Source organism: Falco biarmicus, chromosome 6 (genome assembly GCF_023638135.1).
Source record: "Falco biarmicus isolate bFalBia1 chromosome 6, bFalBia1.pri, whole genome shotgun sequence".
NCBI lineage: Eukaryota > Metazoa > Chordata > Aves > Falconiformes > Falconidae > Falco > Falco biarmicus.
The window spans coordinates 85,526,490-85,549,622 of NC_079293.1; the positions used below are offsets into that span (position 1 = coordinate 85,526,490).

Genomic DNA, 23,133 nt, shown 5'->3' on the forward strand with positions numbered 1-23,133 from the left:
GATTTTTTTATTTGAAGTTTTACCTTTTATTTGTATCTTTGTAGACACCTGTCATACTATCAAACATACTCAAGTTTATAGTTCAGTGAACACCTCATTTGTATCCCTCAGAAATTTCTATTCAGCTAAATATATGACACAGCCAAAAGATACCTGTCTGGGGAAGAATCTAAGAATGCTAAGAATCCTAAGAAGGTATACTTATGATATAGAAGCAACAGAAGAGCAGTAGGACTGTGGACTGTGAGAGATTTAAGTATCACAGGTGTTTATATCAACTCTGAATGGGAGACAGTACAGGAGAATATATAATCTTAGTACAACATACAGTACTGGAGGCTATTCTATTAATTTTTTTTTTTTTTTTTTTTTTTTTTATAGATTGTGGATTGGCTTCAAATAAGGTCCAGCTGGTAACACGACAGTTCAAAAAGCAACACAGACATCAATTTTAAATATTCAGTCTACACGAAAGTTCACTTATTTAGAATTACCACATTGTAATTCTGGTTGATTTACTATTGCTGCTGGAAAAAACTGTCAGCCTTTTTCACTGCTTGCATTTAAAAGTGTTGTGTTATGTTACACTTCTAACAGAATAGGTTAAAATTAATCAATTGTATGGACTTTTCCCTCCATACATAGGAAAATAGTATATGAAGGAACTACCACACAAAAGATGATCAACATGATTTGGAAATCATGAAGAAATCATAAATTGTCATGATTTGGCACGGAGAATAGAAACCATTCCATTGCAAGGCAAACATTTTAATACAAATTACTTAACTTTATGATATTTAGTTAGGTAGTTTGTGTTTAATTTTTCCATTTTTTACTTCATTGTTATTATTCTTACCAAATCTCATTTTTGTAGTTCTGGAAGCTAATCTTAAATTATAATTACCCTGCAGAGGGCTCAGGGTATACCTTGGGGCACACCTGCTGTTCAGCATATTTAAGCCTACCCTACAAATCAGTATCGTATCTTCTATGTAGTAAAAAGTGCTGCTGACCTTCTGGACTTCCACTATGACTTGAGCAAAGAGATGATCTCTGCTCTGTTTCTGTACTAATGCAAATCAGTGCTGTCACATCTGAATGCTTCAATGCAATTCTCTGTTATTGGTTTTAAATTAAAAAAAATATCCAGTGTTAATGCATTACAATTTCTTGTCTATATGATTTCAAGTGAGAAACATCCACAAGCCCTGCGCCAAGGAAGCCTCTTACTCCTAAAAGAAAGACTGCATCAACTAAAACTCAAGAAATGCTTCATAAGAACAGGTACTTAAAAAAAAATAAAAATAAATTCCTCATATTAAAAACATCTAGTACTGTATAAAATTAGTTCAAATAACATCACATACCTGAGGGAGAATTGTGAGCTGAAGCCAAAGATTTGGATTTTGAATCTGAAAGTCGAGAAATGCTATTGGCTCGAGTTCTAGCAGAAACTTTACTATCTCCTGCTGATGTTAATCTTGCACCACTTCTGATAATAGCTTCTGGGGTACGAGATGGGGCAGTGCTTCTAGTTATCGTTGCTTCAGAATCACTACGTGCTGATAAGGAGCCAAGTCGAGTTCTGCGAGGTTGAGCAAGTAAGTCTATTCTGGAAATACTTCTCCTCCCTGATGGAGGTTTTGACGTAGAACTTGTAGTGGACACTTCCGAAGCCACTGAAGCCTTATCGGCATCAGCAAGCTCACTATCTGAGGCTTCACCAAGCCGTGCTCTGCGCAAGAGAGAAGTTCTTGTAGGCCGAGGTCTTGGAAGAGTGGTAGATTTACTAGATTGCCCAAGTGCAACAGGAGAGGTTTTTGATTTAGCTGACTTGCCTTCCATCTTGGAATGTAAAAGTTCATCTGCTGAGGCAAAAGGAACTCTTCCATGTGATTTACCAGAGTAGGTTTCCTGGTCAGATGATAAGATATCAGAAATGGCAGAATGAGGTACACTGGATGTTTGGTCATCATCCGTCAAATCTACTGATGGTTGTCTCATTCTTCCACTGGACTGCACAGTTTTGCGAGCATCAGCTCTAGACCCACCATCTGAAGATCGACTTTTAGTCTTCTTTTCCATTTTTTCTCTGGCACTTGTTGCAGAAGATTTTAGAACATCCTTTGAAGGGGAACCAGAGGAACATCTATCTTTATATAAGGTTGTGAAGCTTTTCCGCTTCTGCGTGGATTTTCTTTCACTGTCACCAGTAACGAGACTGATTGTGCTGGCTGTATCTACATCTGATTCTGGTGATATGGAATTATCTCTGTTATAGCTAGGAGTCTCAGGACCTTCATCAGTTTTATTTTCTTCACGCAATTTAGCTTCAAGGAAAGCCATTACAGCTTCTGTGTCTTTTAAAATGAGTGTTGTATCTAGACTGGAATCAGTGTCCATTGAGTCACTTCTGTCACGTATCCTGTTCGCAGACACCAAAGGGGCAGCAGATCCACTTTGTTTATTAATGTGAGGAATAAGTTCTATAGGTATATTTGTGCTAGGCTTATCTATAGTAAAGCTACCTTGCCTCACCAATGTTTTTGAAGATTCCTTTTTTTCTCCCCCAGATACTTTAGGACTTTGTCCTTTAATAGTTTCCTCATTTTTTCTTCTTTTTCCCTCACTGTGCGCCAACTTCATTTCTGCTTTATCTGTAACATGTCCAGGAGCTTTGTCTTGATTATCCAACATTTTGGGTGACACAGCAATGTCCTCCCTCCCTTTCTCAGCCTGGTTTGCAGCAGGTTTTGTAGAGGAGAATTTGGAGGGTGTCCAGTGCCCTTGCTCCTTTCTTTCTTGTTGTTGAATTTTTGCTAAAGCTTGTTTCACCACTGAAGTTTCTCTGCCAGTTTCAACCCTCTCTTTACTGGAAGAGCTGGGGAAAGAGAAAACTTTGTCTACAGTAGCTTTGGGCGAAAGACCATTCACTGTTCTGCTTGACTTAGCTGTACTTCTGCTGTCAGTGTCCGAGGCACGAGGTGGCGTTTCTTTCTCCTGAAGTTCAGTGTCTTGCTTTTCACCAATTTCTGATCTCTGATGAGATGCAGTTTTTGCTTTTGAGCTTTCATTCACTTTCTCCTCTTTGGGAAGCTGTGGAAGTGTCCTCCTCTTTCGCTCACCTTGGCTGGTCATAGAAGCAGCCGAACCAGTGCTTCTAATGGAAATAGCAGACTCACTGATGTCCACGTCTAAAAATTAAAAGGAGAAAAACGGATCTGAGAAGTCATTCAATAGCAAGGTAAATAGAATCATTAAGTTCTTAAGACTGCATAAGACTAATATAACAACATAAAACAGAACTGAAAAAAAAGTAATTAGTCCATCCCTCTGTTCTATGGCAGGATCAATTACACTTATACAAATGTATGTCTAAAAACATGTAACGAGTTCCTAAAAATCTCGATTGATGGAGATTTGACTATCCTATAAGCTGTTTGGGTAGACAACTCTTAAAATAATTTTCTTATTCTTTAACATGAGCTGGACTTTCTCCAATTTAGCCCGTTACTTCTCGTCCTATTCTCATTAGGCATCATTTCCTCTTTACAGGAAAGAGTGGAAACAGTCCACTTATTACAGACTGGAAACAGTTAGTGAATTACATTAACTACCTCTAAACTATAATAAGTAAGTTGTACATAACAAGCTGTACTATTTCATTCCACACTGTTGCAATACATTTTGTAATAAAACCCCAACAAAACCAAATGCTAACATAATTTAGAATGGGTATTGCCTGATTAAACAGATCACATATATCAAAAAAGTACTTCTGTGTTACCAGAAGCAGAATGTTGAGTGTCATACAAAAGAATAGTTCACTCTATGCAATCACAAGTGCTGATGAGAAAGTGTCTATGAAAGAAATGTCTCAAATGTTGCAATGGAATTACTGCAATGAGCCATTTCTGGTTTATCACAGAGACATGACCATGACAGAAAGTCACCTTCCAAATCAGCGTACTGCAGGGAAAGGGAAGGAGTCATTTCAGAAGGCAGGTAAGAGTGCAAAGACAGAACAATCAACATCCTTTCCTCCTGCTCTGCTACGGACAGGCAGAATTTCTTCCCAACATGGATAATTTTGGTTGTGACTGAACAATCACCTGTTTGTGTGGCATCTTGGGCTACCACCTTGCTGACACTCTGTGACTGTATACTGGGGAAGGGAACAGTTCATGAACATTTGTGTTGTTCTTCAGAGGGTCTACGGTATTTTTTCCTGCTTCATTGTAATTTCAGTATATATATTTCATAACATGGGCTAGGATTGCTCTCATATAAAAAGAAAAGTTTTCATAGATAGCAGAATTTGAGCTACAAAGATATGCTCTCCCTGAAATCAAACTCTTTTAGCCAGCCGTGTATACTGGGACCGTATATGCGAACGTAAAGTTTTTATGTTCTCAGAGTACGTTAAAATAGCTACATAGCAAATCACTGTGATATCAGTATGCTATTACAGCAAGGAGTGGAAAGCTGGAAAGCAAGTCTTACATTCCCAAACACATTCAGCACCAGATCTCAAAGCTACTGGACGGAGTACCATCTCCCTCCTTCCTCCCTACCTGCCTGTCCCACAGCTCAAGCTCTTGTCTCACCAAGGGGGTACAGCCACCCCCTGCGAGCCTCCCGCCAAAGAAGTGGTTGCAGTGTTGGGAGATACGTTCAGCAGTATCGAAAAGCCCTACTCATGAAGAAAGAACATACTATGGCTCAGAGAGCATAAAGAATGTTTTTAACCCAAACAAGGCACTGTAGTATAGAGATACATAGAAAACATATAAAAAGCATCAAAAGAATGCAGTAATACTGCTAGAGCACTGTCATTGAATTCTTAGTGGATACAGAACGTTCTTTGAGCAGCAAAATACAGCGGTGCCATGAACTGTTGCCAGGAATAAGTGATGCTGAATACCCCCATTTTAGAAATCAAACTTTATTTTTCCAGTGATGACTGTTCCCTCCTTGCCCGTTTAACAAACGTAGCAGTTCTGCTGTCAGAAACAAACCTTTATTACTCAGAGATAATACACATTGCTCTCCTGAGTTGTTCTAACTTTGTATATTTGGATAGAAAAATAATTCTTTTTGCAAGTTCATTTCCCAGTTGTTGCAATACAATGTGACACACTAACATGCACATCTCTCAATTCACTTTTCACCACAGGAGGTCTATAAACAACTGCTCTGCATACCCTGTTGGGATCTTACTATCAAGGCTTTCCACCAGCATCAGCTGTTCCAGGAATATAAACTGGAGTACCGCCTCCCTCTCTGTAAGAATTCTCTAAGCACTTAAATGAACATCTACAACCACGCTGTATGTACACAATTGTACATTTGTACAACTGTACATAACTGTTGCTTTCTGAGCTCCTCACAGTCTTTCTTTTCCCTTTGCACAGTGTCACACCTTTGATAAAGAATGCAAAATGACTCACACCTTTTTTTGTATAATCCGTGTTAAGACACTCATTGAGAAGCAGGAGGTATCTCTGAAACCTGAGCAAATTTTTCTAATTCGTGGACTATTTTGCTTGGAAATTATAAAAAAAATGGGAGGTTCAATGAAAATCAATATGATTGCTATCTGTGAAGATTTGACTTCTCTCAAACACACCTACCAGATCAAATTTTTTATACACATTTAGGCATGTAACTTTCTTCTTGGTAAATTTCAAGCAGTCTTTAGTAGAAAAAAAGGTGTGGAGTTGTTCAGCACTGTCTTTGGCTATACATGTTATGTAAAGTTTAACTACTAAGAATTCTAAAGAAAATGCAGGCATCTAACCCAACAAGACAGATTTTGTGAATTGGTCTTTGGACATATGTATCAAACTGTATTTTACATTACAGCTTTGCTGCTTGAATGCTTTCTGGGTTTCTCCTTAAGTATTTTAGAATTCTTGCAGTATTGGCATGCGCTACACAGTAGTTGCTTCACTTAAATTGTAAAGTTCTTATAATGGTTAAAGAAGTGTTAACCTCTCCAAAGATCCTAGTTAGTGTCCCATCTGAAAGTGACAATTTAAAACAATACCAAAACCAAAGACCATCCCTCATTAACCACCCAAAGGATCAGTCTCAAGAGCTATGTTTTTAAGTGTCCTACATGTACACCTGATCCTTCCAAGTCATGCATAATTTGCTCTTGATTTCCGTTATTCTATGTACAAGGTATACCAGATAATTTATTTTTTCCCCTTTCCATCTTCTTTGAATTTTAGTATCCCGTGCAAAGTTCAACTGCTATGAGGTGTGGAAAAGCTACCGTAGAAGCAGCAGTTAACTGGTAAGAATTCTTCCATCCATTAATACAGAAGTTTGCATTATGTAAGATCAAAATAAAAATTTCTTTGTAAACTTTCCCAAAAAGGAAAATGCAACTATGAAGGTGGAATGTATTTTATTGCTTGCTTCAATAAAGGGACTCGCCTTCTATGATTTTAAGATCATGAAAACTTATTTGAGAAAGCAAAATGTCAGAAAAATAACTCTACCTGATGAAACAATTAAACATGCTTACATATACTTTCATCTGCTGAATATAAACCTGAATAGAAATTCAGTTACTATTCCATACATCACAGCAGCTTCATTTTGGAAGAAATTCCCAATATTTCAGTTTGACCTTTTTTATTTTTTAAAGTAGTCAAATTATTTATTCAACTTCAGAATTAAAAGTCATGTTCTTTCTCTTCCTTTCACTGTGCCAGAATAATACACAGAATTAAAAGCTAACTCTTTTGTGAGGAAGCTAACTGGCTTTTTTTCCAGTAAAGAATAAATTGTACAGGTAAGACCTCTATAAAGAACATAGAAAGTATCTGAATTAATTTATTAGTTTTATCTGAAATCTGAGGGTAGTAAAGTAAATCTATTGCAAATCCACTTAGGAAATGCATATATTATTTACATCTACGTTAAGGTGGTGTAGGAGAAACAGAGGGTATATGAAAGAAAAAAAAATGTATTTATCATCTATGGGAGTCAAGATTGAGCAGTTCAGACAATGGTTCAGTTCATCTAACTTAGGCCAGGAACAAAGAGAGTTATCTAAACTTAGCAAGCACCTTAAAATTTGGGCAGAAAAATATGGACAACATAATTACTGTGGGTTTTGCCCTCTTTTTTTGTTTTTCTTTTATATGTCATGTGCAATAGATGAACATTTTAGAGAAATCTCTGTCACTGGTCTGAAGACCGAAGAAGGTGGTGAGGGAAAAAAAACAAAAGAACCTGGTAATAGCCATTTTTTTTTCTGCAGTAGGCTTGAAAGCTGAACAGAGGGCTGGGACCAGGTTTGCAGTCTAAGCAGGGAACAAACCACATGGTTCTGCTCTGAAAGCAGGAAAGACCTGGTTTTAATCAGCTGAAAATGAAGTCTTCTCAGAAACTAACTTATAGGTCAAAGATGTAGCTTGCTCTGAAATTGTAACAGACACGGATTCTTGAAAATCTGAAGAAAGCCAGCAGCTATAACAAAAAAGTAGAGAATACACATTACACTTGTGAATGTAACTACGGGGAAAAAAAAGAAGTAAAAACCCCAAACAACAAACCCCCCTATAAAAACACTCAAAACTACAGAAAGAAATATTATTCTACTCACCACCATCTAACAAGAGGTTATTGGACATGTTCTGTAGATGGCAGTACATCTTCAGAAGTACTGTGCACAGAAAAGCATTTCTACCTCTAAACCACATTTTTTCCCCTAACCTTTTAAACTTTTTTTTGATGCTGAAACTTTCTAAGTCAGCTGGAATAAGAGGAAATGCTGGAATTGCAGGACAAAAACATACCTGAAGTAGTAGAGTGACAATGAGTTACTTCTTAATGACTAAACAGCACATCAGCTTCAGAACAGGAAGCACTCATTAACATGACATCCCTTCATAGCTACCAGTCAGTTTTGAAATTGAGAGCTACATTCACTCCACCTCAATACACATGTATCAGCATAAAAATTACTCTAGAGTTCTGTGTTAAATCATCATCTCTAAAGTGAAACAGAGGAAGAAAACAGCAGAGAAGTAAAGTACAGTAAGCAACTTCTTTACAGTCAAGAGTGTAGATCTTGAAGAACAAACCATTTAAAAGAAGAAATGTGAATAGTTTAACTAAGGACAGGCATAGCCTGAACATCAGGCACTCAAAAGAAAGGGAGGTAAAGTTGTTCATTACTCAGGAGAAGATTTCTATGGTTTTCAAGAAACATGGACAGTCTTATATGTTTACAAGATAAGGAAGTATGCTATGCTTCAGCTGAATGACAACTGCATAACGAAGTCTCAGGTTGGACTATTTAACAACCAATCCATTACAGTCCAATTTGGGGCCAGCACTGAGAAAGATGTAAGGAAAGAAACCTACTATGCAGGCCAACCCAAACTGCATTCAAGTGAAACTTTCTTTAATTTTAAACAGTTTTTGTATTTTTTCTTTTAGTAACATTCACTTTAATATTGGCACTCTTCTGCCACGCCAAACGCTACTGTTGAGCTCATTTTTATGCTGTTTCTTCTCAATGAGACAAAAAAATTTCAGATGAAGATGAGGTACTAACAGTAAGAAAGCTACTTATGTAGGTACATAATCACTCTTTTCATAGGTTTCTTCAGCAGAAATTATGACAAGACCAGCTTTTAATACCGTTTTCTAATGGAGCAGGCACGGATGACTCCAATCTGATGTCATCTTGGTCATGACGTGTGTGATTAGCAGCCAAACTGGCCCACTGTGATACCCAACGTTTACTTCCAGGGGCAGTAGAACCTTCCTAAGGAAGAAAGGAAGAAGAAGAAAAATTACAATTGTTTGATAAATAGCATATCCTCTTTGCAGTTTTTTCCTGAATATGTATGTCAGGCAGTATTTTCCTGGAGGAAGTTGAGAAAGTTCACCTCAATAAAGTTACCAGCTCTAGAATAGCAAACAAACAAGCGAACAAAAAAACCCCTATATAGCTGCAGAGTTGGTACAGAATAAAGAATGTTTTCTAGTGCGGTGAACTTGTAAGCATCAGAACCTATATAAAACATATTAGAACGTATGCTAGTTTTGAAACTGGGTTATTTCAGTCCTCAGCTCCGAAGAGCAGGAAAAAACCACATGGTGTAGAGGGGGTGTGTGTTCAAAAATTAAAAACATGCTTCAGGAAGACACGAAAGTGGAATTTTACCAGTTTAAAAGACCCTCTTGTCAGATGAAAGGTTTTATTTCCTTCATTACAGAAAGACTATCTTAAGGACTGAAAGAGTAAGATAAGCTATGATGGAAAGGAAAGGAAGATCAGGGTATTTGTCTAGCCTAAAATAAAAGGAGCAAAGATTAGTTTTAAACCATCCTACTGACTAACAGTGAAGTCAACGTAATCAGTGTCTGACCTTTTTTTTGCAGGTGACCTAGAAAGGAAATTTACTTTCTTGACGATAAGCCTTTTGAAAGCTTGAAAATTTTTAACATGTAAAAAACCCCAAATATAAAATTAAAACATCTTATGTTCTGCTGTTATAGTATCTTAAAGATCTTTTTTTTTCCAAAAACTGATTCCTAAATATAATGTAGTATTACTTTTTTTTCACAATATATTAAAAGTCTTTCTTGCTCACATCTCCAAAAAAAAGGCATCAGGCAAATGTTGATACATATATATGTGCACATGCACGCACACACACGGGCTGTACACTATCAAAGGCTTTACAAAGTTTACGTAGTCTAATTTATTGGACTCAAAAGACAAAGGACTGCAAATGACAGATGTCATTATTCACAGGTCTAAAGGAATTACAAAACCATAGGCCAGTCAAACGAGAAAAGACAATTCAAGATCAACAAAAGAGATGGGAAGGACACGGAGATACCAGGAACTTGCTTAATAAGGAAATCTGTAGGACCTGTTTCAAACGGAAGCTGAAGCTCTGCCGCCTGTTCAAATATTGGCACTTCTAATCAAAACACTGCTTTCTGCCTAATGCCCTGGCCACTCTGGGATTCTAGGCTTTGACCAGGAACCAACTCTATAACTTTTATAAAAATTTTTGGCAGAAACAGTATGGTGAACAATGTCATCTGATGTATGACTTCTTTCCAACATTTGAGAAGACTTGGATTTATGATCTTTAATTTCTCCTGATTAAATGAATAACCCTAATTAATGCAAGCAAGTCCAACATCAGAAATCTTTCAGAATATTAATGCAGTAAGCCAGAGACACACCAACTAATTTGTTTGAACTGTTACACAGATTTCCACATTGTGAATTCATTTCTTAGAATCAAAATGTTATAAAATTAAAGTCTAATAACAGCAAAGGAAGGGAATTCATTGTTTCTGTTATTTACGGGCATTTCTGAACACAATGCAAGGAAAAGGGTGCCAGAAAGAATATTACAAAAACCCCATGCAAAAATGTGCAGCATTTATGCATTGAGAACTCCTGCTGAAGCCTCATTTTTCTTTCGTATCTCCATACTTCCTTTTCTCTACTTTCTGTCCATACTTGTGAACGTCCATCTTTAACAAAATAATTAATTACAGCCAAACCCAAATCTGATAGATGTCCCAATTATCTTTGCTACAGAAAACTCCAACTAGTTCCTTGTGTACCACTTAAACAACTTCAGAGATACAGGCATGACATGAATCAGAAATCTGAATTCCATTTTACAATAAATATATTAAGACTTTGCAGATTAACTGTACTACAGCAATGTGCGTTTTGACAACTCTCTATATGTACAAGCACAAACAACAAAGCTATGAAAAGCAGTTTAATAGTAGTTTCATCACATCCAAAAGGTGAAAGGTTTATAAAACACACATTAAAAAGTCACATCCAGTTATCTTAATGTTCTTCCTACAAAACCACATCAATTTGCATTTTACAGGCCCTCAAGTAAGCAATCCTCCAAATCTCTTGAATACCAAAAGGAATTTCAGAGCCTTTCAGAAAACCTGGGTTTACATAGGAGATACCAGCCTTTTAACGTCATGTTAAATCTGCTTTTCCTTATGCTTATTGCATATACAAACTCAACTGGAGCAACAGATCTTCAGAAAATGTACCAATGGATATATGTAGACTTATTATTCAGACTGAGGGCTTCAAGCTCTACCTCTGAAAAAAACCCACAGCACACGCACACAACAGCTGGAAGCATCTCCAATACTTGACATTTCAGAGCAGAATAATAGTTTTTTAAAAAAGAAATTTCAACAAGCTGGATTGAAAAAAAAAAAAAAGTCTTTTCAGACACATACTGAAGTCATCTCATGTTGTAAGAATCACATTACGCTATCTTTTCATAAATTGCAGTACCTCTTGAAGGCTGATCTTTCAGTCCTTCTCCACTCTACCTGCTTCAGAACCATATTCTTCCAGGGGTGATGATATTTTTTCAATGTCCATACTCACTTTATTTGCAGTCAATGCCTTCACATTCGGTCCTGGAACAACACTGACATCTATCCCAGATAGTTCTTTTTCCTTCCGTTGCATTACCCTACTTGTACAGCAAAACCCAGCAATTCCACCCATCTCAGCTACTACTTTGTTAGGCTAAATGGATTCTATCAATCTGTTCTTGTAAAGCAAATCTCCATCCCCTCAGTAATCTGAGCAGACCTCCTTGTGCCTTCTCTAGTCTCATATTCTCCCTTCTTAACCAAGAATGGAAATGATTCTAATGCCAGTATCTCAAAGGAAGTTTCACCAACACTTTCTATCATGGCTACAACACTGCCCTTTTCTGCCAATGCATTTTCCAATGTATCTAAGGGTCGTATTTGCTTTTTCACAGCCATATGACATCGGTGACACAATCACCCTACTTTTCAGCATAACATGTAAGTTCAAACAAAAAGTAACTAACAAGCTTCAGACAGAATGGTTTGCTCTCTAGGACAGGAAATTAGTGTAATTAGAGAAGACAAACAAAAGAAAATACAGCTCTAAATACACACAGCAGTTCTCCACTTCTAAAGAAGCAATATAGCAAATATTAAATGATTGAAGTTATTCAGTATTCACAACGTCAGCAGCATTATTTGTTTTACCTTCATTGGGAAAGACATGAAATGGGCATTCAAAACCGGAAAAGGAACATTGTAGGGAATGGTACTGATAACCCTCCCTGTAGGGGCAGAACCAGGTTTCTAACTGTGCTGCAGTCTTAACAAAGAATTAAAAAAAACCCCACAAGCTGAACAAAAACCAGTATGTCCTTAAGATGCACATCAAAGACAATGTTGATAAACCATGTACATTATTTAAGAACTGTGATTAGCACAGACAACTGGCCACTGCACATTACTTAAGAACTGTGGTTAGCATAGATAAATGGCCACTGAAAATTAAATGGAAGCTGGATGGATAAATCATAGCCCAAATATCTGCACTATTTTTATTAATCAAGTTCACACAGTAAGAATAAATAACAATGACAACAACAACAATAATATTCTCTTTGTTCTCGATCTTATTTAAATTTTGTTCTTAAATCACACTTACCTTGGTTGGCAAGTGGCAGCTTATAATATAGAAAATAAAAACATTTAAATATTTTTAATAGATGGATTTAGTATTTTTACTGCCTATCTCTACTTATTGAAAAGGCAAGAACCAGTGCATGCAGGCTCAATCCAACTGTGTCAGACATTCACTCTGCATTTTATTTAGTACCATGACATACACTATTCCAAAGTTCCCAAGCTTGTTACATCAAAGGAAAAGCCGAGAATTACTTTACAAGAAAAGCAGGGGTTTAAGTCCTTTCCAAGCATGTTATTCATGATATTTCACAAGCTATGTCAAGTTAAGGTATTTAAGTTCAGAATAATCTTTCAAGCCCAAAATAATTTTTATAAAATCTTCCTAATTTCCCAAGCCATCTTTTCCATCTTACTGAATCGACATATCTTAATTTTTTATTCTCTGCTTTTTCTATGTCAACCATGTTTTCAATTAATCTCATTCTGCTAAATCATCTATCGGTACAACTATGATGGGCAGCTGGAACAAGGTCCACCCACAATCTGAGTGGATGCAAGCCTGGAACACAGGTAACTGAGGTTACCTATTCAGCCAAGATCTTCAATAGGGTTTATTAACTTACAATTTTCAGCTCAGTAACACAGCAAGTCTTCCAAAACCCATGAGCAGAAAAGTTTCTATATAATGAGAACCTGACATCCACATACTTTATAAATCAAACAAATTTACCTCTCCCTTTCCTAACGATAAAACAAACTCAGTATAAGTTTTGATAATAAGACTTTAACTATTACAGTCTACTCTCAATGGTTACCCTCATGATTGTTTTCCCATTATGTTACTACATAACACACCTCTATTTTTCTGAATTAGCTTCTTTTTCACTTCTACATACGTATCAACCAACTTCTATTTTTAAGCTCCCCTGGTAAGCTTTTTTCCATCTTCATCTGTCTTCAACTCTTCTTACACTAATTCTTGCTCTATCCACATCGCTTATGTCAGTTTTGCTCCGTTAACTACTGAACATTTTTCATTTTTCCCCTATCATACCTTGTAATAATCTTGTAAATTAAGACTATGCCAAATAATCCATTCCCTCCCCGATATATGAAGGCCTTTTTATTCAGCAAAGTATCCCCAGTAATAAAACTGCTTCACTGTTGTTTTTTCAACCTAAATCAAAGTGAGTTTTAGTATGCCATTGCCAGAATGATTCTTAAACCTGCCCTATAACTGCAGATGTCATCTCAGTCTTCTAAAATCAAACCCTATTATTTGCAAAATATGATACCTGGAAAGCTCAATTACATTGATAAAATAAACCATATATTCTCCTATTGCTTATGAAATTATAGGAATGGAAAAATATAGATACTTCTAATAATCTTGAAAACTGACATGGCCCAAAAGAGCTGAATGCTGCAAAAGGCATGAAAAAGAAAAGAAAGATTGTTGTTACAGATTCATGCAGAACAGCAAGGTTTGTCAAATTCTCCCACAGGATATGCCCATGGCACTAAGTTACTCAAAGCAGTAACCTTCGAGAAACTATTCAAAGATACTAGTCTAGTTACAATATCATAACTGTATCAAGACTGCACAGCAGCTAAAATACAACCAGGATAAAGCACACCTTCTCTAGCAGAAAAGAGTCCTAGATACCAAAACCTATGTATTTGCATGGCAGGCACACAAAATCATACTGTAAGCTCCTGATATATTACAGAAAATTTCCTTAGTTACAAAGTTTCCTAATTTACAGGACCATACTTCAAAAACATTTTGCCATGGCAAGTAGAAGTAAGCATGGTGTGCTTCGTTACAGTTACCAAATTAATTCTGCTCCAGTGTGAGCCCGTTCTGTTCCCAACACTTTTCAAGTTACAGTTTATCCATCACAACGGTATCATAAAGTCTCCCAAGATTTCAATATGAAATATGATTAACATCTAGCTTGTGTGCATATTCCAAATCTTATATAAAGAACAGGCATTTTCCTTTGCACAATCTTTCACCAACTGATTAAATTATACTGCTGCTGAGGCAACTAATGTTAAATGATTTCTCATGAGCAGCTTCTCACTTGAGAGCTCAAACCGTGCATGTAAAAACTTGCAAGTCCTCTGGCTTCAGAAAAAAACCCTCAAATGTACTATCCACCCTTTTTTTCCTAGCTGACTTTGTATCATACATTAAATGCATACATATTATTTCTCAGTTTTAATATAGTTACTTGCTTTGGGCTACAAAGCATAATCTGCTTTTCCTCAGTTCTGCTGCATAACTTACAAGAAGTGTACACTGTGCAAATGTATGTTGCAAACATAATGTTGCAAGGAAGCTCCTGCTGCGTTTCCAGTACACTGGTGGTTAGTGCACACAGAAAGGTAGCAAAGTTTTAAAACCTTCACCATGTAACGTGCGGGTCCCTGACAGAGATGTCTTGATAATGCATTAAAAGCCTAAGAAAAAGAAAATACTTAAAGATCTGAGCTAATGTTTTCTAGGCAAGGTTTTGTTTGCTGTTTAACACTTACTGGTCCGTTATTAGTGCTCTCTCTTATTGGAAGAAAAAAGAAGACCATTCAAAAATTAAATTCTACCTCTGTGTCAAGAAATCCAGTTGTACTCAGTGGTCTTTTTTCTTCCAGCACTACTGTAGCAGAATTTATAGCCCAATCTTTTACTAAATCTTTCTGGTTCTCGTTGATAACAGGCCTATTATAATCCTGGCTGTCATCCACTCCAAATACCTGAAAATGAAACAAACCATTATATACATTAACCCAATACCATCCTGATACAATGTTCAATGTTAATGGATGGATGGTGGCATGCTGGAAAGTGAGTTTAACTAGGCTTTGTTGTATTATGCTTATCTGTCAGCTTGGTGAAATCTACCAATTAAATGGAAGAAATATCTACGGCAATTAAAAAAAGAGCAGAAGTTTATGTCAACACTGGAAATTCAAGGAATTGCTGGTTGGAATGGTCACATATGAAAAAAAATGACATTTTGATGAAAGAAACAAAAGGTAAAGGCAAAATCATTACAAAAAACATTTTACAGTCTACTTCCCGATTAAGGAAAAAAGCGATAACTGGAATCACCAAATCTTCAGATTTTTGCCATTATCTAGTGAAAACAAGAAATATAAATGCTTACATCTGCTACTAATATGTTTATTGAATTACTCCTCTAACACAAACAAAATTCCAGTATTTCATTGCTTAGGGACTTAGCAGATGTCAGAAGTCCACCAGGTCTCACAAACTGCGTAGACTCATCTCATTCCAGATGTGATTTGCCATAGTTTTTCTACTACACTGTTTCTTACTGATGCTTATACTAATTGCTTTCACTTAGGATAGAATAATTTTCTCATGACATTTAAAAGCCATTGCTCAGAGAAAAATACTAGAGAAATCTTATTATCAAGACAATTTAATAAGGACTTAAGCAGGAGAGCCAGCATGCTGCCTGGCAAATTCCTAATGAGTCATAGATACTAAGGAATAAGAATGGCTCTTCGAATTTGTGTATACTTCAAAGATATTTTAGAGAGTATTTTGTAGCTTGGAAACATATAATCTATAAAATTTGTAAATTTCTGTCTAAGAAATAAATTCACTACTTTACTAGTAAGGACTTGGACATAAAGAAAAATTACAGACTAAAAATGGAAAACCCCCAAACATTAAAACTGACTGCTAAAAAGAAATGGTTAACATCAAAATTTGTTTTGTCTTAGAGAAAGACAAAGGATAGAAGAAAATGACCTTCACAGATGTTATCCTCCAGTAAAAAAACACTACTGAGTGCAAAACAGAGAAAGATACACAGAATTATTTTTTTCCCCCAAAAGTGTTTTATGATTCAGTTTTGCACAGCAAATCTAGAGAACTGGTTTATTAAAATTCTGAACAAGGTTAGTGTATTTAAAATGGGTTCACCACTAGATGGCCACCAACCATAATGGTTTTTTAGTGTCTGAACAGCAGAAGAAGGAAAAAAAAAATAGGCACCCTGTCATTCAACTCCTCCTTATGCTCTTCTAAATGTCCAGAAAGATGGTGCTATAACATTTGTAACTGAGGAAGAAGCTTTTTCACATGCATTTGATTTGTATTTTGCTCTTGTGCGAAAGCCTGCTTTCTGCAATTCTAAATCCAGGCAATGCTCCCCGATTTTTCATTTATACATAAATCATGTTTTGACTTATGCACCAGCTGCTTAAGAATATTTCATAAATATTTCTTTTCTTTAAAAAGTGTGATTTAAATAAAAATTTCTCTTTAATGATATACTTTTGATTTGTACAGTTGTAGCAATTTTTGCAGAATCAAACCAGTTCTTGTCCACCATCTCCTTTCTTTGAACAGATCACTATTCTGCAGCCACTTCTTCCCTTGTTTAAGATCATTCCATTGATTACAGAGCTTCACATGTTCTTTTAAATTAAAGGAAATTCTGATTTTATCACATAAGCATCTAAAGGAAAATATTAATTCAACACTTCCAATTCTAATCAGGACTACAGGAGTAAATTGCTGCCTGTAAATTGTTTCATATTATCTGGTGGCATATTCATCTCCTATGTCAAATTTCTTTACTTGTATCACAAGCAACAGCACCTAAGTCTTCTCTTTCAGTCTTACCTTTTCTAGAATCGAAGTCCTATTTAAGCAAATTTTGTTAACTCTTTATTCTATTACTGACATAACTGCAAAACCAAATTTGAATATTGCCTGTTTTTTCTGTGAAGAGTAGTATGGGTAGCAATAAGACCCAAGTAGTAAATTTACCTCCTAATACTACTCCTAATGCTTCCTCTGTATATATAGAGGGGATATCACAGGCCAGAAAAGATAAGCAAAATATTTGGGAACATTATTATTAGAAAGAAAGCAAAAGCACCTTCTTCAATAAATGTGCATTTTTGCTCTACACATTCGTTGTACATCTAGAAGCCCTGGTACGTGCATGCACCTGCCTTAAGTTCCACGGCTAAACAACTGCAAAGCTCCTCTTCTCAGCACGAAAGAGATTCACACAAGCGTGATCTAGCCCACTTCAGAAGCATGATACATAACCCCCCTTTGAAAACAATGCCATTAATACGTAATTTCGACTTTAAACATGAAAACTATGCAAAAGATAAAACAACTCATGCTTAGTATTTGACAAAATTTAGAACATCACTGACACACCGATCACACATCTACCAAAAATGAATACTACCAGAATTTCAAGATCCACTTACACTGTTCACCAAATAATGAGAATATACCCTCAACATAAAAAGCCCTGGAATAACCTGAAGATTGCTACTGGAAATAATTTTTCTACCTTTAGAAAAATGCAGTTTGTACTATATGGGTTGTTATGATACGGTATCTGTGCAAAGAGTGGGCTGTTGTGATTGAAGCCTGAACAGATGAAGACCTGTATCTTCCTACAAAGACTGAATGACATTCTTCAAGGCTTCTAATTCTTCAGACGTTTCTGTTCTTTAAATACCTTCACGATTTCAAAGTCAGTTAAGGGAAGCCTAGGAGATAACTTAACCAAACCAACCAAACAAACAAAAAAAAAAAAATCCCGAGGAAATGCTGATGACATCCATTGCTGCACCTCTTACCTATTTATGCAAAAAGACTGAATTTTCTTTCTGTAAAGCTTGTATTTCGCAGCAGCAGCAGCTACAGCTTTAAACAGATGCAACTACCATATGTATTTTGATTAACTGTGTTTTGGGGAAGAAAAAGATGAAGCCAGATTCCATACTACAGGTTTGGACATGACAAGCTGTTTGAAAAATGAGAAGAATTTTGGTTTATTGTTGATAAAGGAGGTAAAGGGATTCTATGCATTCATTTATGAGTTCCAGAACTTTTCTAGCCATCTCAAATCACACCTATCCAGCACACAGCTGTCAATGAAAAAAGAAGTTTACTACATCTTTTACACTTTTTTGTATCACTGTAAAGAATAAGGATTTTCACAAAATCATGATCCTGCATTTTTTGAGAGTCTGGGGGATGGGGAGTAATAAGTTTATTTTTTTAACTTAGGTAGCTGTGTGTATCATGAAGAAGACAATTCCTAGAAATCTTTTTTTTTTTAAAAAACAAACCAGATATTAATGCTGTTGTTTAAACAGATGTTATTTAAAAATGAAACCATGACAGCTTCCTATAACTAATCATTCTATAAAGTTAAAGAGTTTTCTGCCCGCCTCTGCCTTATTAGTTTATTTTTACAAAATATTTTAGCAGAAAGACTACATTATTTCATCCTGAAAGTTTCCAGTTTCATAAAGTTACAAAACAAAAATCACGGTAATAATTTTCACAGAATCCCTGAAAATTGATTGAGGGTGAAAAACACAGGCACTGTACCACTCGGCACCACTACATGGGGTTCCTGCAGGGTCTCTGCCACACAACTGTAATGGTAGAACCGTCAGAAACAGTGTATAAACTGTGGAGGTTAAAAACAACTGCTTTATTGTTCTGAAGCATGAAACAATTTCCATTGCAAATCAGAATATTTTGAATGGCAAGGGAATGACGACAACATTGCTGTAAAAAGTCAAGCCCCATTTATGAAACACAGTCAACGTAACTTAGTTTAACCTGCTAATCCAGTTGACCTCGTAAGCAAATGGATTAACAGGGGACAGACTGCGTCCAGTTTTGGTCCCCCTGAGACATGAGAGACACTGTCTAACTGGAGGGAGCTCAGCAGGGGCCACCAAGATGGTCAAGGCTGGAGCACTTTCCCTGTGGGGAGAGTCTAGGGAAGCTGGGTTTCATCAGTTTGGAGACGGGACGGCTCTGGGGGTGCCTAGCAGCCCCCCAGTACCTCTGGGAAGCTTATCGAGGTGACAGCCAGGCTCTTCACAGTGGTGCACAGCAGGAGGACAAGGGAGAACTCACGGAAGTTGAAAACAGATTGATTCAGACAAGACAGAAAGAAAAGCTGCTTCACTGAGGACAGCCAAGCAAGGTTGCCTGGTCTCTGTCCTCATAGGGTGTGAAGACCCAAATAGATGAAGTCCTGGGCAACCTGTCGGACCTCAAGGCTGACCCTGCTTTGAGCACAGGGCTGGCCTAGAGACCTCCTAGGGTCCTTTCTAGCTTATGTCATCCTGTGATCCCTATACAACAGTGATCCTAGATAATAACTCTAGCATCTCAGATCAGCCTTCTAGCTCAAAGGGTCAGTCTTGAGCAAGCCTAAAAGGAAATCCAGTAATTTCTCAGCTGGGGAACTGCTAACACTATGGTTGACATATAATGAAGTCTCCTAAATCAGCAGGAAAAAAGGGAGTTCCTGACACATACTTTTCAATTTCAAAGCAATGAATGAATGGTAAGCTCTCCAAAGATCTCCCCGTGACACTCCGTTTACATTCTGTGGTTTGACCAGTAAAACAAAGGGACAAAACAGCAGGCTAATAAAAAATACAGCAAGTTCCAAAGCATCATGCTGCTACTTGCTGGAATGCAAACTCAGCCTGCAGAATACAAAATAACTGATGGCAAAACAACTGCACCTTGATGTAGACATGAATAAAGTACATCACTTTATCTCAGTCACAGTTTTTCCAATACTAACTGAGAATATTACTTTATCTACCTAAAACTCAATTTTAAAAATTCTTTATCCAATAGCAAACAAGAATTAACAAAATGTCTGTAGCACAACAGAAGCGAGATGCAATCACTGCAAGTACTGGTGTATTTTTGGAGACTGCATGAGTTGCAGGACCAAGTCTAAGCACGTGCCTTGTCCTCTTCTGCAAGGGCTAATCTCGTAGAAAGCAGAGCAATCTGTTCTGGCAGGCCACACGCATTTCCATGTGAAAATGGCTCATGACTCAGTGCACACCTGCTTGTCACCATAGCTGAAACACAGCTTTAACACAAGCTAGCTTCAGGGATAGGGAATCGGTCTTCTTCACTCTCCTCTCCCCTCTTCCCCTGCTCCCCAGCAGATGAATTAGTATCTTTTCTACCACACTAGAGGTCAGTATAACGACTTTAGGAAAAATCATCAGAAGTGATGATTCTTTACAACAACAGAAACCATTTTTCTTTATTGATATATGCGACACAGTCTAAAAATTGTAATAAAAACTGGTCAGAAAAATTAATGGCAACAGGAACCATTTTTCTGAATCAAAAGGAAAAAAATGCATTATCTGAAAAAACCCGCAAACCTCACTTGATATTTTCCTTCTATGCTTTTTATGAAGTTCTTGAGTAAAAAGAACCCTTTTCCAGTTGTATCTCATTTACATGCCTTTCAGAGTTCCTAAATTGGGACTTTATATTTAAACTATTTTATGGTTTATGAAGATCACACTGCAGTTCCAAAATATTAAACTGCTTAGTACTTAACATTCACAGAGCTAGTTCCTCACCCAAATCATTACTGAAGATACTGACATCAGTGGAAAAAAGATCTGATTTGAGGCTCCTAGTAGATAAGTTCACTCAATTTTATAGCAGATTAATTATGTATATTAGAGCAGGAACTCTACTGTTCTGCACACATACTACACAAAGCATTAGAAAGCATTTCTAAGAGCACTAATACAAAATAGGAACATAAATTTTATTCAAAATACAAAACTAGAAAATTCTATCTAGTTCTAAAATTTTGCATTTCTAAAGTTTCCCCAGCTGTTGTACTGCTAGAGTCTTAACATAAAGCATATGCAGTAGTTACTAATACTATTAATGAGATTAACAGAAAAATCAACAAACAAATAGTAAGAATTCTCATTGCAATTCAGAGAGCTATAACTAGGAACCTATTCATCAATGATGGTATTTGTAAACTAAAAGTATCCGAGTAATCCTTCTATTCTTTCAGATCTTAGCAACAGTTACAGCCACAATCTGGAGATGTGCTTGAAAAGGATGATGATTTAAATGCTGTTAATTTCAGTGCAGGCAATCTGTATATAAGGAGCAGAATAAAATCCAAAAGACAGAAAGTGTGTAAAAGGGAATTCAAAGATGAACGTTTAAAAAGGCAAACTAAAGCAAAGCAGAGCACAGGTAAGGGACAAGGGGCTGTACTGTACAGTGTATCAAAGACAGGACCATGGCAAAATAAAACAAGGAGCAAGTGATTAAATTTGAAATAAGGTATTTGCCATTGTAAAGTGACGGGAATGTTAAGTTATAATAGCAATTATGTTTCATAACGTTTCAGGGGAAAAAAAGATGATGACTATATTTGATTGTCAGGGAAGTCAAATAAAAGTAGATTTTAGAAACTGAGCTGTGAACTGATACAGTCAGAGCAGCAAGAAAGAAAAAGAAAAAAAAAAAGAGGGAAAAGACACAAATTTGGAAACACAAGGAGGATTTGGACACAGTTTGCATGTACTAAGCAAGAAGAAGAAAGTGTAAACAAGCCACACTCAGAGGATGCTTGACTGACGGGAAGAGAGGATTCCAGAGAGCAGGGAAATAGAAGAAGCTTCAGATCCATATCACAGATCATCTTGGCAATGCTGCGCTTAGCATTCAGACTGAGCTCTTCATAATTCTTCCAAAGAAGGTAGTCCAGACATTCGTAATATATAGTAAATGGGCTCTTAAGTCACAGAGTTGCTGATTAGACAGACAAGACAAAAGGCAAACATTTTCCTCCCACCTTTGAGAAAGTGTGATGAGCCAGAGTACAAAGCCTAAGTCCACTTGGAGTTTAGCTACTGCATGAACTCTGTTTAACCAAGCCGCTGCTGAGAAGCTGGATTTTAATAGTTTTTGCTTGTTCTTGGCAGTTATCCTAGCCATCCCAGGCGAACAGACTGCGTTCTGTGCAGGGCACATCTCATGAATAGCCATGGATTTTCACAGAAGCTGTTTATGTCATTTTAACTATATATTGAAGATATAGAATCAGATGCAAGACACTCTGGTATAAAAAAAGCTACGTAAGCAAATGAAAAGGATCAACGTGCCAAGTCTAATAACTTCCTCTTACCAGACACCAGTTACATATTTACATGCATACATATTTTGTACCTGTTTGTGACACTGAAGAATTTTCTTTAGAATTCCAAATTCAAAACAGCAAGCTTAGAGACTGTAAGATTAATCCCCCCAGGAAAAAAAAAAAAAAAAAAAGGCAAACATCCTCTGACCTCTTGACAAAATTTATAGGCTTGATGATTTGACAGTCTTTTTCTGTTCTACTCCTTTTTCAGCACTGTACTCATAGATTACGGTCATTCTGCAACCAAGACACCCTGTGGAGCCAAGAGGCATTCTTTCTAGAAGAAATTGCTGAAGCAATGGTAAAAGCAATTAAACCAAGAGGGCGTGAAAAGACGAAGACCTGAAAGTCATTCTCTGAAAATAGATACATCTGTCTCAATTCCTTAAATAGTCACTGAAACACGCTTTCCGTTCCCCAACTTAATCTCTGCCCGCTCATTCTTTTCAGGTAGTTTGCCATTTATAATACTGCACAAATTTGCCAAGAGGAGCCTCATAACATGTTTGTTAACTCTATAATAAGAGGAATTATAATAACATGCATGTTAAGTATTGTAATGAAAAGATTTCCCCTCTCTTCTCCACTTGCACTGTAA

The 23,133-nt window shown here is 36.7% G+C and overlaps 1 protein-coding gene across 6 annotated transcripts in view; it reads right to left on the reverse strand.

Annotated features, from left to right (window-relative positions):
- The window catches only part of CEP170 (centrosomal protein 170), a 102,520-nt gene that overhangs the window by 24,542 nt on the left and 54,845 nt on the right, over positions 1 to 23,133 (reverse strand). For 5 of the 6 annotated variants that reach the window (XM_056344196.1, XM_056344195.1, XM_056344193.1 and 2 more), the window contains exons 10-12: positions 15,115 to 15,264; positions 8,668 to 8,794; positions 1,371 to 3,197 (exon numbers count right to left, since the gene is read on the reverse strand). In XM_056344196.1, the coding sequence (XP_056200171.1) occupies positions 1,371 to 3,197; positions 8,668 to 8,794; positions 15,115 to 15,264 (2,104 nt within the window). The remainder of the gene's footprint in view (positions 1 to 1,370; positions 3,198 to 8,667; positions 8,795 to 15,114; positions 15,265 to 23,133) is intronic. The other variant, XM_056344197.1, reaches the window with a different exon arrangement.